The sequence below is a fragment of the Trichoplusia ni genome, chromosome 15, assembly GCF_003590095.1.
Source record: "Trichoplusia ni isolate ovarian cell line Hi5 chromosome 15, tn1, whole genome shotgun sequence".
Classification (NCBI taxonomy): domain Eukaryota; kingdom Metazoa; phylum Arthropoda; class Insecta; order Lepidoptera; family Noctuidae; genus Trichoplusia; species Trichoplusia ni.
This window is the reverse complement of record NC_039492.1, coordinates 2755652-2772287: the sequence shown is the minus strand read 5'-3', so window position 1 is coordinate 2772287 and position 16636 is coordinate 2755652. Positions and strand designations below refer to the sequence as shown.

Genomic DNA, 16636 nt, shown 5'->3' with positions numbered 1-16636 from the left:
CTTTGCGCACGCGCACGTGAGTTAGCAGTTATTTGTACATCGTGAGACACTGTTTTACGAATAAAAAATATTTTATAAGAATAACAAACATGTGTTACCACAGTAATAATTGTTTATTTAACAAACTATACAGTGTACTATGCAAAGATACATATGAACAAATTGAATCAGTAAAGTTCATCGCAGATATCAATGTAACTTATTGTACATTTCAATTATGTTATTAAAATAATCAATAATCACCAATTCACGTACACACTTCAATAATTCCGAATTATTTGCATAAGTGTAATTAACTTAGGATTCTATCACTTAATTTATTACGTTTGTTAGAGCAATTTCTGAAAAGAGGATTGAATGTACACACATTTCCTAATGATAGTTTATTTACAAGTTGTATAAAACCAAGTGCGAGCGATCATTTTATTCCAATTGATACAATAATTATTATTTAAGTTAGGTTTGGTTAAGGAACAGTGAGTGAATTATTATATTATTTATCTTTTGTTGCGCATTGTTTAAATTATATGCATTTATTTGACTGTGTTCCATTGTGGGGAAATAAAAAGGATTGTTTGTTTCTGAGTGTTTTATTTTTAAACCGCTACGCAAAAAGAGGGGTTTTATAAGTTAGATGTGTCTGTCTGTTTTTAATATCATACCTTCCGAACTGATTGAGCGATTTCAATTTAGTTTTTTTTTGTGTTAATTTTCAATTAGGTGGGAAAGTTCTTAGACTACTTGTTTAATAAAAATCGGTAAGCCGTTATACTCCAATAGGGCCTCAAATAAAAGCGCACATAAATATTCAATATTCGAGTTAAGTGCGCTTCGGTAATATCAAGGGTTCTTAGCTTCGATTTATGCTAAAAGTGCTGGTTATTTGCGTGGCCATTTGATTTGATATGGGATATTGTGGGGAGTTTTGTTTGTATCTTGTTCTTTAATAACGACTCTACCTATACAAAGAGTTCACTATGGTAGTAATAGTAGTCTTCGTGCATATCAAACAGTTATGTTTTGCCACTAAATTGTAGAATATACCAACACAAATTGGGGAATGAAAGAATATATTTTGAAGTAAAGGTCTGCATGGGGGTCGTGCAGAAACTATTGTGTAAAAATTTTTTTTTTCTATTTTTGGTATATAATTAGTGTTAACTTCAAACTATATCCAGTCTTAATTAAATATTTCTTTATTTAGTTAGATACACTGTATAGGTAGATACACTGCATTAGGTACACCATATCAAAAATTGTACCAAATGAATGGTAGAATGAGTAAAAATTAATAAAGATTCTAATCCGTTATAGTTATTAAATATTATTGTTGCTATATATTAGCGGTTGCCACTGACATAAAATTGATACAGTGAATGTGAGATCAGCATTGTCCTTTTCGTAGATCATGAACTAAATTCTACATTTAGGTTACATGATACGGATTACACTTCACTGCACACTTTTTGCATTAGAAGGATTTGGGATTATTTCGGGAACAAAACAAATTCAATATAATTGTAAATGTAATAAATATATAATGAAGCGACGTATAATATTTAGAGTTTCCATCCGTTGTTGTTGCAGTAAATGAACTATTCATCGTAGCAGTCTCCGTAGCGCTCTTGACAGTCCGCCATTGATCGGGGTTGATGGTCCCAGAGCCTTGCGTTTTCTTTGCTGGAAAAAGTATGGTTTCTTATTAACTTGATTATAAGGTAGAGAAGTTACTTGAACTCGAACTAGAACTTGCTGTTGCCAGACGTTCCGCCCAATAAAATTCGAAAACGATCTCGTGGAAAATTACAATTGGAATAAAAACTCTTTTGTGCTTATCCAGGTTGTAAACTCGGGACAGCGACATGTCCAGAATTACGCACCAATCCGTTTAGTGATTATTTCGCAACAAACATACCGACATTCGCGTTTTAAATATGTGTACTGCCTATAGTTAGATAAATATAAATAACTCGCCACCCAAGCAAATACTATATTAAGAATTTGGGAAATTTACATGAAGTAATTAAAGTAACATGTAAGGTATGTGGATGCGAGGAGGTGATAAAGGCTGTAACATACTTGACGAAATAAAGTTGGAAGGCGGCCAGGAAGCTGTGTTGTGATCTCGCGTGCAGCTTGCACAGCGCCAGCCGCTCGCATTCAGCTTCTGTGCTGTTACAAATGCAAAAATAATATTAAATAACAATAATCTTACATAAGGTAATCTGAGTGTCCACTTAGTTTTTAGTAACGTCACTGGCCACTTATAAGTGCACTGGTATGTGACGTTGCAATTCGAAGGAGAGGAATATTTACCTACACATACATTTTATTAATATCTAAACATTCTGTTGTTTTAATAATTACAATCAGTTGTTTTTTTACAATCCATGGTATTATACAAAATTTAAGTTACCAACCCTCTCTTAGTCCTTATTCTGTTGACACCACTACCCGAAGCTCCTCCAAACGCAAACATCGGGTTGACGAACCGTTTCCACAAGCTGTGATGCTGGACCTCATCTGGTTTCTTATCTAAAACAGTTAACATACTTTATACAATAGGTATTTCCTTGCACTATCACTATTATTGTTACAAGATGACTGCTTGGAAAATTAACACTGGCTAATTTGCGCCCTAAACTAAATTTCAACAAATATATACAAGTTATAATAGTATCTCAGTATTTGTGCCTAACAAAGACCTCATTTGAACTCTAGAATCAGAATATAGCAAGTTTCTAGGTGCTTACACTTACCATTTTCTGTATCCAGAGGTTTACACAACACCATGCACAAGCAAGCTGCCAACAAAACTACTATCAATTTCTGCATTATCAGTGATGAAGGTGGCTTAAATTAAAACTAAGTGAGGCTTCAGTTAAATTCAGACTACTGTGAAACCGGTGAGCCCTTCTGGTTATATATGAAGTGTAGTACCTCGTAGCGGTCGCCGTACGGACGCGCGGATGTGGCTGTGACGCGCATCGCAACTTTAATGAAATTTATACATATTCCGGTGTTGTCCCGTGATAATGTTCTAAATAAATTGTTTAAACATAGCACAAAGGGTTTTGTGCTATGAAGTAATTGTATATGTTTGGTATGTTTTTGGAACTAACGATGACTTGCATTCAGAGAATTTGATGGTCGTATTAAGTGGCAATTTATAGTGAACAAATGTTTAATAACTATCTTGTTTTAAATCCAAACTAATATTATAAATGCGAAAGTAACTCTGTCTGTCTGTCTTTCTGTCTGTCTGTCTGTCTTTTCTTCACGCCTAAACTACTGAACCGATTTGTGTGAAATTTGGTACAGACATAGTTTGAAACTTGAGAAAGGACATAGGATAGTTTTTATTACAAAAAATAAAAATAAAAAATAAAATTTATTACGGACATACTATATAATAGTGCCATCTATTGGTCAAATGTCGAGCTGTTCCTATGCTCCGTAGATAGATGGCGTTAATCGCGCAATGGTGTCATTACACGTGTTCGGTTCATGTTATTGTTTTAATTCATCGGAAAATCCATCAGAAAAATGTAAATAAACAGTAAAAAGGTGTAAAAAAAATAATATTAATATAATAAAAGTTTTACTACAAAGAAAATGCTCTAACGGAGTATAGATAATTCTATTAGTACTACGCGCAATGGTGTCGATGTTGAAAAATCCCGCGAGATCGGGAACTATGTGAGTAAAACCAAAAATCTGCCGGAAGTCACTGTTCCACGCGAACGAAGTCGCGGGCAAAAGCTAGTACATAATGAAACCTGCCCAACATGTAGGAGCAGATAATGAGAAACAAATATGATTTCTAACCACTTGCTTATTTTACATAGCAATATTTATATACATAGATGCCTAATTGAACAGTCAAAATAAAACGGCTATGTTTCTGTCAATTACTATACTAATGTCGCTTTTTTTTGTTACACCATCGCGGGCCAAAGTCCTAAGATTGAAAACTACGTAACGTAAAATTTTGATCGAAGTTCTTGTCCATATTAAAATGTATGTGTTCATTAAAAACTAATGTGCTGCAAGTAGAACTTGCAAGAGATGGCACAGGTGCAAAGTTTAACACTCCCGGTGAACACCCTTGTCTACTTAAGTTTGAAAGTACTTATATATATCCTGGGGAAAGCCTGCGAGTGATACGTGAAGAGAAGACTGTCTTTTCCTAGGTTCTACGTCTGTAGAACCTACATTTTTTGACATTCACAGTTCAGTTTTAGATTAGTAAGTATAATGCGTCAATTGTACGTATTATAGTTTCGTTTGCACCTCATTGTGGAACAAATTAGCGAGTTAGGTGATGTGTGCTCAAGCCAAACTAAATATATTGATAGAGTAATTATAGCAAAACCAGTAAAAATAAAGTTTGAATCAGGAATTATGCTATTTTTAGTAAAAATCCATTGCCCAAAATTATATAAGGTTTGACTTTATTTCATCATCTATCTATTGCACAAGAATTGAAGACGGGAGAGTCAGAAACCAATTGATATGACATTATGAGTACAATAGGTTTTGTACTGAAGTATGACTTAAATATTTTATGGTAACGTGACATATTCTAATTTTAGTAGTGTAATGAACCTTCTGGGCTTTTCTGGTACATTATATAAGTGCACTATTCGTCAATAGATGGCTCTCCTAATAACAACGGCTGGTTAGTGGTTTGTGCGCCATCTACTGGTAAGTAGCTTAATCACTATGTTCGTAGTTTTCGAGTCGGTGAATTTATACAAAACAATTTTTTTTGCATTAAAATTAGATCAGAACTGCTTTATAAACTTCCTAGTTTTGTCAATTAATACATTTTATAGAATTTTCATTCAAAACTAAAAAAAAATAACTTGTCAGGTTGTTTTCATAACTAGGAAGTTCTACCACTGAACACTAGATGACACTAATCTGATTCATCCGCAACTTACTCGAAACTTCACGAATATTTGTTGAGCTTCTCGAAACTAGAGTGCGCTGCGGGAGATAGTATATAAAGAGCGCCGCGCGGGAACTGCGCAGTATTTCAAAGTCTGATCGAGAACGAAAAACAAAGCGACAAGAGCGAAACGAGAAGAAAATGGCACTGACTCCGTATTGGTTTCGACATCTGAGGAATTTGGCGAGCCGGGACCCGTTCACCAGGGCATTTGAAGATCCTTTTGCTGTATTTGCAAGAGACCCATTCTTCAGGGACCCACTAAAGTTTATAAAGTCCGTCACTGCACCTATTGATAACATAGAGGGTGTGTACTCCGATCATGAAATTAAAGTGGACGGAAAGAAGGTGGAAGTGTGTTTGGACGTCCAGAACTTCACTCCGGATCAAATTCAAGTGAAGACAGTGGGGAACGAGATAATGGTGGAAGGGAAGAAGGAGATCAAAAAGGAGGACGGTTGGACGAGGAGTCACTTCGAAAGGAGGTTCCTGTTGCCCGAGGGCTTCCCGCCGGAGCGCGTGGAGTGCCATCTGGACAAGGGGAAGCTGCTGCTGGTGGCCTTCCGTGCCGAGCCCCTGGCCGAACGCACCGTCCCCATCCAGGAGAAGAAAGACACCAGCGAAGAAAAATCCTAATGGCTTAGCTCTAATAAATATTAATTTGTAAATTTCATAGACTGACTAGTTCTTACCATGTGATTAATTTTGTTTAGTTAACAGAATTGTAAGTTTTGGTTAAATATACGTTAAGTTCCTAATAGTCTAGTCGTTTTATTGTGTCTCTAAATTATCTACTATTAATAGTGCCTTACTGTGCCAAGTTGGTAGCAGATTTTATAGGTCATGACTGTCTACATTAGCTACGCATAATGGGTTGTTTGACAGTTACAAAGATCAAAATATTGAAATTAAACACGAAATACATAAGAACCTAAATCCAAGACATACTCGTGTAAATGAATGTTTGTCTGTGTGTGGTTTTTAGAAGCAGAAGCTGATTGGTTAGGGACACTGTATTATGTCCCAATCTTCTGCAACACCGATACACGATTGCGTCATTTACCTACGTGCATATAAACACAAATATAATATTTTTCTACAGAATTCGGAAAGCTAATGAAATGAAAATACAATATACACACACTTTACTAATACTTTAGATTAGATACTAATATTTTATATTTTTTTTTACTTTTTGGTGGCAATTCTCTGAGAGTATTTCTAATTGCATTAGATATACGTTCACATATATATAACATATTAACTTTTTGGATACTTTTTCGACATGACGTGTACCAACACTTTCAACAATTCTGGTTGCATTCCCGGTATTCCTGGGAAAACGGTAACGGGACATTTTAAATAGACTTGGGTTAAATTGTATATTTTTGTAGAGTTTGATAAAGTTCAATATTAGATTAGATTTTTTTGGGAGTAGGTAACAATATACTACATCTCGTTTCTGAGATTTAAGGTCGGAATATTATGTGAACAAACCTAATCCGTTATGGAAGTTATACGGTGTACTATGAGGGCACGGTAGAGTAGCGACTGTCTTTAACAAGAGCTACAGTTTTGCAGCTTTTAGGCCCCAAAGTACCATAAATATTAAGTGTGTGTGTGGTTAGGTACAAGATTTAAGTTATGATTTATACCTGCCGTTTTTCCACATTTTCCATAGTATCTTTGCTCCTATTAGTCGTTCCTCGATAACCTTCCTCGATGAATGGTCTATTCAAAACAAAAAAAAAATTCAATTTGAACCAGTAGTTCCTGAGATTAGCGCTTTCAAACAAACAAACAAACTCTTCAGCTTTATGTATTAGTAATACATAGATTAGGAAACTAAATATGCCAACAGAATTCTATGAGGCTTAAGAACATATACGTTGCAAATATTGGCATCAAAGTGTTTTAATCTAATGTTGTCTCATGTTTCTGACTGTACTTTAGCTAGATACAGTTGCTCATCAAAACTAGTTGGAGTCGTCGTAGTCACACAACAGACATAGCACTAAACAGTGGCCAGTGAAACACTAAATTTTATTTAATTTTTAGTTTTGTGACTCCATTATTTCGATGTTTCAAAATAAAAGTTTGTAACAAAAATATCATTTGAAATGCCATCTTCAGCAGATTGCTTCGGTAAGTTCTATTAATTTTTATTATAATTTCTTTATACACATGCAGGTTAAAGGCTATTTAGAAGTGTAGATAGATTTACACGTTAACATATTTCTATCAACGGCTTCCATTAATTTTAGATCAAAGATTTGCTTGATCTCTTTGTACGACAAAAAATATATTAAAAATATAATAGTATACACACTATACACGTATCCTGAAAATGTTATATCATGATGATTTTAAATTGATCTGATCCTGGGACTGGAAGATGGCTATATTCTACTACTGATTGACTCGCTTCCGACGATTTGGTTTTTTGTGTACCCAGTGCTTGAGATAAATTCAAATATTTAAATTAAAAAATAATACAATTTGAAAGCATGGTTCAGAACCTTTATGTCGATTTTACTAGGGTTAAGTTAGGCATTTGGTAAAATAATTTTATAACATGTCTTCGATGGTACTGTTTAAATAAATAAATAAAAGATGATGAATATAAAACAAGTACTTTAAAGTTAAAAAGAAATACCAAAACAGTCACACTTGTGGACAAACACACAAAAAAAGAATCTCCAAATACAATTAATGTCTGTTTACAACAATCTGTGAGTTTATCTTATCTATTTCGACATTCAATAAGCTTGTTATTGAATATAGAAATTAACTACTGCAGCTCATGCGAACACGCACGCTTAGCATTTCGTTATAGCAATTTCATTTTAAAATGATTCTATTATAGTGGTGCGTATAACTATTATGATTATCTATCGCCAGTTGATCAGGACTTCAAACAAACTTCTTTTTCAAATACATACCCATTCCGAACGTTGCTTGAGCTGTTCCTACTCGAAGGCAATCTATTTCGAAAGGTATCCTCCAATTTCGAGAGTCCGCAGCACCCCGCCAGAGGGCACTGCCCACATTCCCATTGTTCGTTTGACTCCCGCTCCTGTTGCCTAGCCGTGTAGTTACGTGTTAGGCTTTTCGAATGTACTATTTATGAAGCAAAATTCTTGTCTAAAATCTTGACTAATTCTTCCTATGACTTGTCCACAAGTCGCTTTGGCTTATCAAAGGTTCCTGCTGGTTATGTGTGCCGTTAACAAGCGCAGTTGTAATAATCACTTGTTTCTTTTAGAATTTATCCGTCGTTCACAATGTCACTAGTTATAAACCACTTTAGATAAAACACCAAGAATTGAGTTAGATTTAGCACATGTGTTTATTGTAAGTATTTCTGGATAGACAAGTAAACCGACTGCTAACTTGTCATGCACAAGCTGATGCTGATTGTTTGGAGATAAGGGCTCTTATCTAACAATCACACTTCCATAAGGTAGATAATTAAACTTAAAGACAAGTATAAAAAAAAATATTAATGAGAAGGAAATGAAACATTTTTAATTAATTAGCAGTAAAATAAATTCAAGTAAATACCTAAATAGTTATTACTTAGCATAATAACATGAAAATATATTTACTTAGAACTAAAACTTTGTAAAAGTCATTACGCTGCCATACTAGCCCCTGACCTGAGCTTTGGATCATCATCTTCTACTAAAACTCTTAAATAGCCCTTTAACTATGACTAGCACGTGACTTCAGGTTTGGAGCTCCTGGAGGATCTGGCGCAGGTGGACGTCAAACAGATAATGACGTGGTGCTCGGGTCGCAAGTACGAGGTGACGTCACCGGAGGAGGAGGTACTGTTCCACCTGGCGGACAGCTGCACGTGGACTTGCCTGCTGGGCGGCGGCCGGAGACCCTTCCACGTGCACGCCCTTGATGTACAGAACACGCCGGTTAGCTGAACTAGCTATACTTAGTGATGTACCTCATGTATTCGACCTGCTGTCTTTTTCCTGATTTTTTTCTAGTCTGCTCTTATATCTCATTAACTTTCTATAAACCCTTAGAGTAATCCACTTGTGTACTACGTTTTTTTACATTTTGGAGTGTAGAATTTATTACTAAAAAATATACATATCTATAAGCATTACTCTATTATTTGGTAGCTTAGGTAAAGCTGTGAAGTAATAAATGGGTTTTTTGGGAAGTAAAACCGGAAAACCTGATATAAATTGAATCTGATCTTCATTTCCAGGGGTTCAACGCACGTCGACCTTACCATATCTTTGCGGATAAAGTGGAGGTATCTATAGATGAGAAGGTGGTGAGCTTGATCCGCAAGGAGCCAGCAGTCAAGCCGATATACAGCATCAACGACGCCGACGACAAGCCCTTCCTCAGGGCGAAGGGCAACTTCACAGCTGGCGTCTTCAAGGTGAATTTTTAGCTAAGGTCCAACTGGTAAAGAAAAGAATATGCTGTTGATGACATGAGGTAGTTTGGAGTTCCTAAGTTTTTTATTGAATTCAACGAGGGACAAAATAGTTATTTCTGCCAAATTTTGACAATATTATAAAGTCTTTGCCCGTTCCTAACATTTCTCGCGATTTTTTTTATCCTATGGTAAGAGTACCAGGTATTATTTCTTGGAATCTATTAAAAGGCACATTTGATCAGTCAGGGACGAATGATTTCTACACTATTTGTTATTCTCTAGTTGCAGTCAATGGATAAAGAGTTTATTGGCTCCATTGCGAACAGTGCGCGGCCGCTGTCCTGCTCCAGACACTACAAGATATATTTTCCAAAGGACCTGGACATTGTTTACAAAGTGGCCGTCATCGCCACTTGTATATTCATTGTAAGTTTTATACTTCCTTTTTTTGACGACTCTCATGAACGGGCGGAATTACTTATCATTCTAGAGTAAAATGAAAAGGTTCATCATTTTTACTGGGAAAATGAAAGTGATAATAAAAAAAATCAAAGATACGGCCACATACACAACAAGAGAAGTACCTCAGGTGGTTTGAATTTTGCCTTTTTACGTTCATAATGTGCTCTACATTTTGCGCCTCAGTAAAATAGACTCGCCAACATGAACTTATATTGGCCTCTAAGCTCCGGCAGTGAAAGCCCATGTGTTTTCAGTAATCAGCTTATAAGAGCATACAATGCTCTGGTCTAAAAACACCCAAATGATCGAGTCTATTTTAGTTGTTCGGCACAAATTTGTTTTCGGGAAAATATTTGTTTCTTTTAAATTTTGAATTTAAAATAATAAATGTAAATCATGTTTTCTTTTCAGGATTATCGCTATCACTAACAATACAACAAAATTTAATAAAAAGTTATCTTACTTTGGTCGCATAATAATAGTGGCAACATTAAAATAGTAAGAACTATGCAATACTTTAAAAATAAAGATCAATTTTAAGGTTTACATGGCATAAAAAATGTTTTTTGAAACTTGTATTATTGCACTACACTTTTTATACCGTCTTTACGGAGCTTCTGTAAAAGCAGGACATATTTCATTCACTTCCGAAGTCTGCTATTTGCCTAAAACACTCGTTAGCCGCAACTATTGGTATAATTAAGTTATTCGTAAGAAAATATGCTAAGTGTTACTGCGCTTTATGATCAAACTTCAAAGTGAAGTCCATAACTTTTGGGACACAACAAATATAGTTTACTATATAAATGATTTCAGCGACTAAACCTGATAATTTAGATATACGATGGCAAATTAAGGACAAGACACAGGGGACTGTCAGAAATTTGGTTTAGTTTTTTTCTCATTAAGCAAATAGTGATCAATAAAGAGGTATTATCCCTGTAGTAATACGTAGTAATTACAGTAGCCAGGGCTCAAGGAAAGTCTTGAAATAAAAGCCAATAAAAACGAAATTCAAAAATGCATTCCTTAACCTACATGTATTTTATATTTGTGTTTGGTTCATCCTGATTCTGTCCACGAGGAGACCTAGCTGGAACATTCGAGTGTTGATTAAATAGCAGGTGAATCCTGTCCGGCGTGGAGCCTCCCTGTATTAATGTGGGTGGTTTAATCAGGACGGAAGCCCTTCAGCGCAGATGAGATTGGTTCTCCGAGCTTTGCCCGCACCACCTAATCATAAGGTGGAATATTAAATTGTGTTTGCAAAGGATTTTTCTTTGCACGTTGCTTTGAATACGGTACGTTGATATTGATGCTGGATTATACTAGAGGTGTTAAGGATTTAGGAGTATTAGAGAAGAAAATGAAATTTAATGAATGAGTTTTATAATTTTCAAGATTTGCTGCTGAAGTTGTGCAGTTGGCTAGATATTTAATGCATAATTTTTTATTGAGGTTCAGAGTGTTCTTCTATACGAGTCGGTGATGCTGTCTACTTAAGTTTTCGGAAGGTTAGACATATTCGCTGAAATCTCAGTTAACATGCTAAAGCCTAAACCTAAGGGGCAAAGGTGTCTGTGAATATTAACTATACCTAAGAGATCTCTGATTCTAAACGATGTTTCAATAAAAACAAACGGTTATACTACTCGCAGGTCAAATAATTAAACCGGGGCTCGCAATAATAACTGGTAGAATAGCCCGCATACTATAAATTCATGGGAATTAGGCCGGCCCGTCAGATAACTCTCCCCGTTTTTGCCTTAAAATACACGATTCAGCTGTAATTTTTACCGAGCTCTGAAAAAGCTGAGCGATGAAAGTGTTTAATAGATTTCAACAACTTTGTGGGCTCTTTGCTTGAAACGATTGTGCTTTTTATTATTCTGTTTTCATACCGGATCTTCATTGCCCACATCTGAACAGAGAACGAGCAGCATCTCAAACATGTAATCTTATGAAAATGTAGGTTTATTTAATATTAAATATTAAACTGAAGATATTAGGGACATGTACCTAACAGTTAGAGAGGAGTGGAGACATTTCAATCATGCGATGGGTATGTTTGTATGTAGACTTATTTGATTGATGTAATAGTAATGGAGGTTTTCGTAAAAAAGTGGTCCTTTCTTTCACACTTAAAAACACTTTCAAAGGTCTACGAGTAAAGTCCGCGTGCTAATCAGGTTGCATGTGTGTGCGACACACGCAGCTACTGGTCGTGTTTATTACGGGAGCTGGCATTCATCCGTGTGTAAGGCACAGCAATGCAAGCAAATCACTGTTTTCATATTTTACGCCACGAAAAGCATATAAGAGTGATTTTTATTTAGAAGTCGTTATTATTTATGAGCTGTCGGCCGGACCGGCCTGATTTTAATATCTGATGGCGATATTTAGACCTCCATATACGGTCGAGAGATACCGTGGGTACTGTTTACTTTTAATTTTGCCCGAGGATCACGACTCATGTGCTCACCGAGCTGGCTTTACACGTGGACTGTCTTATGACAATCTCTGTTCTCTTTACACATATTTTTAGTCGACGATCTGGTCAGTATTGATTTTTTGTGTTTTAAGTTTCGTATTAAAATTCACCGAACTATATTCACACAGTTATTAATTAAATTGATTAACCTTACTTAATAACCACACACTCGTAATTAAATAGATTATATTGTGTGCATTGTCTCATATTTTCAGCAGATAATTTGATACGATTCGGTGTTAATTAACATTTATTGTTGTAATAACTATGTCATATATATCTATTAGAGGCGACTGTGATGCTGTCGAACTGACCCGTTCAATAGGATTTAACTAACGCACTTTACGTATTCTGCAATATTTGAAACTGACAAAAAAACATATTTTACGAACCTACTTATACACAGATTTTAAACTGACTTTTAATCTTTGTGTGATTATCTCTCTCACATACAGAACAAGTATTTGATCAGACTTAACATTTTTGAAAAGTTGATTGATTTTTTAAATAGGTTTGGTGCTCTTTTTGATTTCGATTTGTCTATAATTCCTATTCGCGCCACCGTATGTATTAGCTCAGTTATCAGATTACAGATTACCAACTCGATCTCAATCTTGAAACAAGATCAAGATGGAAACAAAACTGAATTTTGTCAGGAGTAAGGCTACTGAGCTATGAAATTGTATTCAATGAATTATCTTCTTTCACTAAGTACAAATTCTTTCTCACAAAAGCAAAACTTAATAGCCTATAGCCCTTAGCAAGAAAGATCACGAATTTGTTTCAATTACTGATATTCACTAACCACACATATACTGTAAGTAAAAAAATATAACCTCGAACTTAACCGTATTTCATCAATATTCATTCACATTGCCAAACTATTTAGAATACGTGTACGGTAAATTAAATTAGGCCTTGTGCGGTAATTAGGGATGTGCCCTCTTGGTGGCAGACAAGCGGATTAGGTGCCCTTTGACCTTTGGAAACCATCGCGGCTGGTTACGTCATGTGTTTGGTATTTAGCGGGTGTTTGAGGGCTTACAGAGTTCCCCAAGTTTCCACAATGTATGTACACTGAACCAACTTATAAGTATTCTAATTTGGAATTGTGACTTTATTTAACTTTAATCTCGGTGAGTGGTTTATTTCGTTGATACTTTGTAAGTTTTTGATACATTTTCCTTTGAACAACTTTTTGTGTAAATTTGAGTAATCCAGGCAACTTTGCGCTAATCTTTTGTTTCTTCTGTAAAATATAGCATTTAAAGATTTCCTTCACTTTATGCATTTCATCACAATAAACCGTCCAGCAGTGAACACATTACACTAGAAACCAATGCTGTACTGATAACTTATGTATGGTGACGATATCTAGCATCCTCGGCCCAGACATACGAGTCCCGAGTGAAGTCTGAACATATAAAATTAACGTGAAATATGTCTTCTGCCTAAGGTACCGAGTACTGGTTTAAAGAAATACGACATACAGCACGTGTTGACTATTCAGATCAAACTTTTACATCAGACGAATCTGTATTAAAAATAACTTATGTATTTAATGGGGTGATAACATTACGATTTCTTCTCAAGATTGTTCAGCCTAGCTAATGCCACCTAGTGACACAATTAGTCGTGGTACTAGTGGTAGTGTGCGCTCACGAAACGGCATCGAGATCGGGAACCAGCTAGTCATTAAGTATGTTTATAGTTTACAAAAGTGTATGTAAGCGTTGATATCCAGTTACCTAGGGCTCGCGTAATCTTATTCGGGTCTAAAGTGTTTGCGTAAAATTTTATGTTAATGTTCGCGATATTATTATGTTGGTTTGGGAGCAGGGCTGACACTCGCAAGTTAACAAGCATACCACTGTAATATGAGTTGAGTAACCTTTATTAAATTGTGTTGAATCGAAGAAAATGGAAGGAAAAATTTATACAACACAAGATGCTATACTGCAATGAGCATAAATCTTTAAGACTTGACGATAAAAGCTGATTATAAAATTGAATAATTTTAGGGTAATTCGTATGACCATGCTTTCATAAAAGATAACCTTAGGCAAAATACAATAAAACCTTCATTAGTTCTGACCTTCTGACTAATTTTGAGTAAAAAAATATATGTAGGAGCGATGAATATATTTTCTGAAACCACTCCGTTCTCACTTCACACCTCACTTAACCTTTTGATTTTCAATTTTTTTTATAAATAATGTAGATATAATATGCCAACCCTGTCGGAGAAACTCGGTGTCCCGACTATAATGAGGGGTCTTTATGGCCATATTACACTTAGTTATAACGTTTGTGCATACATTACAGTGTGGCGAAGTCCTATAGAGACCGCTCCTGGGTTTGCTTGTCCATCAAACCGTTCAATGGCGCTTCATAACTCAGGACACGTCTTCGTTATTTAAACTGTATTACAGGGCACACATCGTAAACTATCTTCTATGGTATAATAAGATTTAGTTACTGTACATTGGGTTAAATGAAATGTGGTGCTTATGAGTGAAGAACTAGATTACTTTTAATTAGGCAAGAAGTCTCTGAAATGTGTTAATAATAAGCTAGATGAGATTCTTGTCTGCACGTGTCGCTGAGTGGTATATGATACTAGGTGCGATCAACGTATGCTTGTTAAGTTTCAGTCTAGGCGTCTTGTATCTGTTAGTGAAACTTTTTGTTTTTTATTTTCTGACAAATAGTAAAGTAAAATTGTACTTAAGACTATCAATTGACTACTATGAGCAGAGGCAGCATTTTTCTCGTTATGACATTATATGTACCCCAATGATGTTTACGTATTCATACACAAAAGGATTATCGAATATAATTCATTGTCAACGTTCCTATTTAGGAAGTGACCTCATCATAGGTAGTTCATCAAAAGGATTATCTCTGATTGAATGTACATCATGTGTGACTATTTAATTCCATATTAATTTTGTTGGAAAACATATAGATTTGTTTTGTTTTCTTTCTACATCGCTTTCTCTGAACATAGTTCCGACTTTTAAATAAGAAAGTCTTACGTTTCAATGTTTTTCTTTTATATATATACACTGGTAGACCAGTGTGTTCATTAATTTGCAAAAGTCAGTTACTCATAAAAACGGTTTGGGTTAGAGAATCAATATTATAAAGCACAAACTAATATTTGCTTTACACCGGAATGTTCCGGTTGTGTCACATTATCACACTCGCTAGCTGCAGCTACTTGCTAAGCACAAGTTTACAGATTCATAACTAAATTTACATGTACCATGAACTTAGTTTAACTTGGATCATTTCATGGTATATATCATCAAAATTCAGTTTTGGTGCATGGCACAGTGTAGTGGCATTCTATCTTGGTAATTCACCTTTTTAACTTAGGAGTCTTTTACTTTGTAATCAACTTTTAGGGAGAGTTTAACTGTATTTTCAAATGATAGTTGCTTATCTGGCTATTGGAAAGACTCCCGATATATATTGAACAGGTTTCAGATTAAATTCCGTGTGTATTTCACTGCCCCGCGATATCTTGGTGGACTGGCGATCGGCGCCATGATTGACTCACAGTTTAACAGACACTGAGGCCGCTACGAATATTTTATTAACCTCGATCCTGGGTCTCAAACTTTAGGGTCCCACCTTTTCGCACGTGGGGCCCGTACAGTTAATATCATTAATCTTCGTTGAAAATTCATAACCAACTAAACTCACGGCGTCCCTCGGGGTGTCGTCAGAGATGTATTAAAGTGGTGTGTTCAAATAAATACGTAATGAATATGCCCGTCCGCTCGTGTCGCCCTAGGGAACAGGTTTAACTACGATTTTGTCTGTTCCTAGGAAAGGTAATGTTGATGTGTCCTAAAAGAAGTGACTTTTCTATTTTAGAGGAAGAACCAAGGAGCTGAATCAAACCAAACAGCTTTAGTCCCTCGTACTTCAGTTTTGTCCTACAGAACTGTTTCTTGCCTGATTAAGGACATATTGTTTCAATCTTATAATTAGGTTTTGATGGCTTTGTACTTGATAGTTTAATTTTTTAAGAGTTAAAGATATATTTAAATACATTAATTTAAATAAATTAGTTTACATAAACTTCTAATGAAAACCTTTCTGCAAAAATCATCTACATTTCAAAAATACGACGTTATTAAACTGGTTAATGTTGAAACATTCCTAATACTCAATACATTAACGAAGAGCGAGTTGTTTGGTAAGCAGGAGGTTTTCGGCAAAAGTAAGCTTTTACCGTGTGAGTGGAGCGTGTGACGGGAGCGGCGCCGCTGCCAAGTCCCGCACTCAATCGGAAACGCTTAGTGCA

The 16636-nt window shown here is 35.5% G+C and overlaps 3 protein-coding genes across 4 annotated transcripts; 2 read left to right on the top strand and 1 right to left on the bottom strand.

Moving 5' to 3' along the window:
• Window positions 1-645: 645 nt before the first annotated feature.
• LOC113500952 lies at window positions 646-3246 on the bottom strand. 2 transcript variants are annotated; one of them, XM_026881902.1, is made up of 5 exons: window positions 2941-3246; window positions 2760-2804; window positions 2421-2535; window positions 2080-2172; window positions 646-1680 (listed from the first exon to the last, which is right to left on the bottom strand). In XM_026881902.1, the coding sequence occupies exons 2-5, from the start codon at window positions 2791-2793 to the stop codon at window positions 1596-1598; spliced, it is 327 nt and encodes a 108-aa protein (XP_026737703.1). In that variant the 5' UTR covers window positions 2794-2804; window positions 2941-3246; the 3' UTR covers window positions 646-1595. The 2 variants fall into 2 exon arrangements, with proteins under 2 accessions (XP_026737703.1, XP_026737702.1); XM_026881901.1 differs by lacking the exon at window positions 2941-3246 and having other exon boundaries at window positions 2760-2931.
• A 1777-nt stretch (window positions 3247-5023) lies between these two features.
• Window positions 5024-5714, top strand: LOC113500950 (protein lethal(2)essential for life-like). Its single transcript, XM_026881900.1, has one exon. The coding sequence runs from the start codon at window positions 5096-5098 to the stop codon at window positions 5588-5590; it is 495 nt and encodes a 164-aa protein (XP_026737701.1). The 5' UTR covers window positions 5024-5095; the 3' UTR covers window positions 5591-5714.
• A 1872-nt stretch (window positions 5715-7586) lies between these two features.
• Window positions 7587-9613, top strand: LOC113500949. The gene is made up of 2 exons (XM_026881899.1): window positions 7587-8883; window positions 9186-9613. The coding sequence occupies exons 1-2, from the start codon at window positions 8734-8736 to the stop codon at window positions 9375-9377; spliced, it is 342 nt and encodes a 113-aa protein (XP_026737700.1). The 5' UTR covers window positions 7587-8733; the 3' UTR covers window positions 9378-9613.
• Window positions 9614-16636: the final 7023 nt, after the last annotated feature.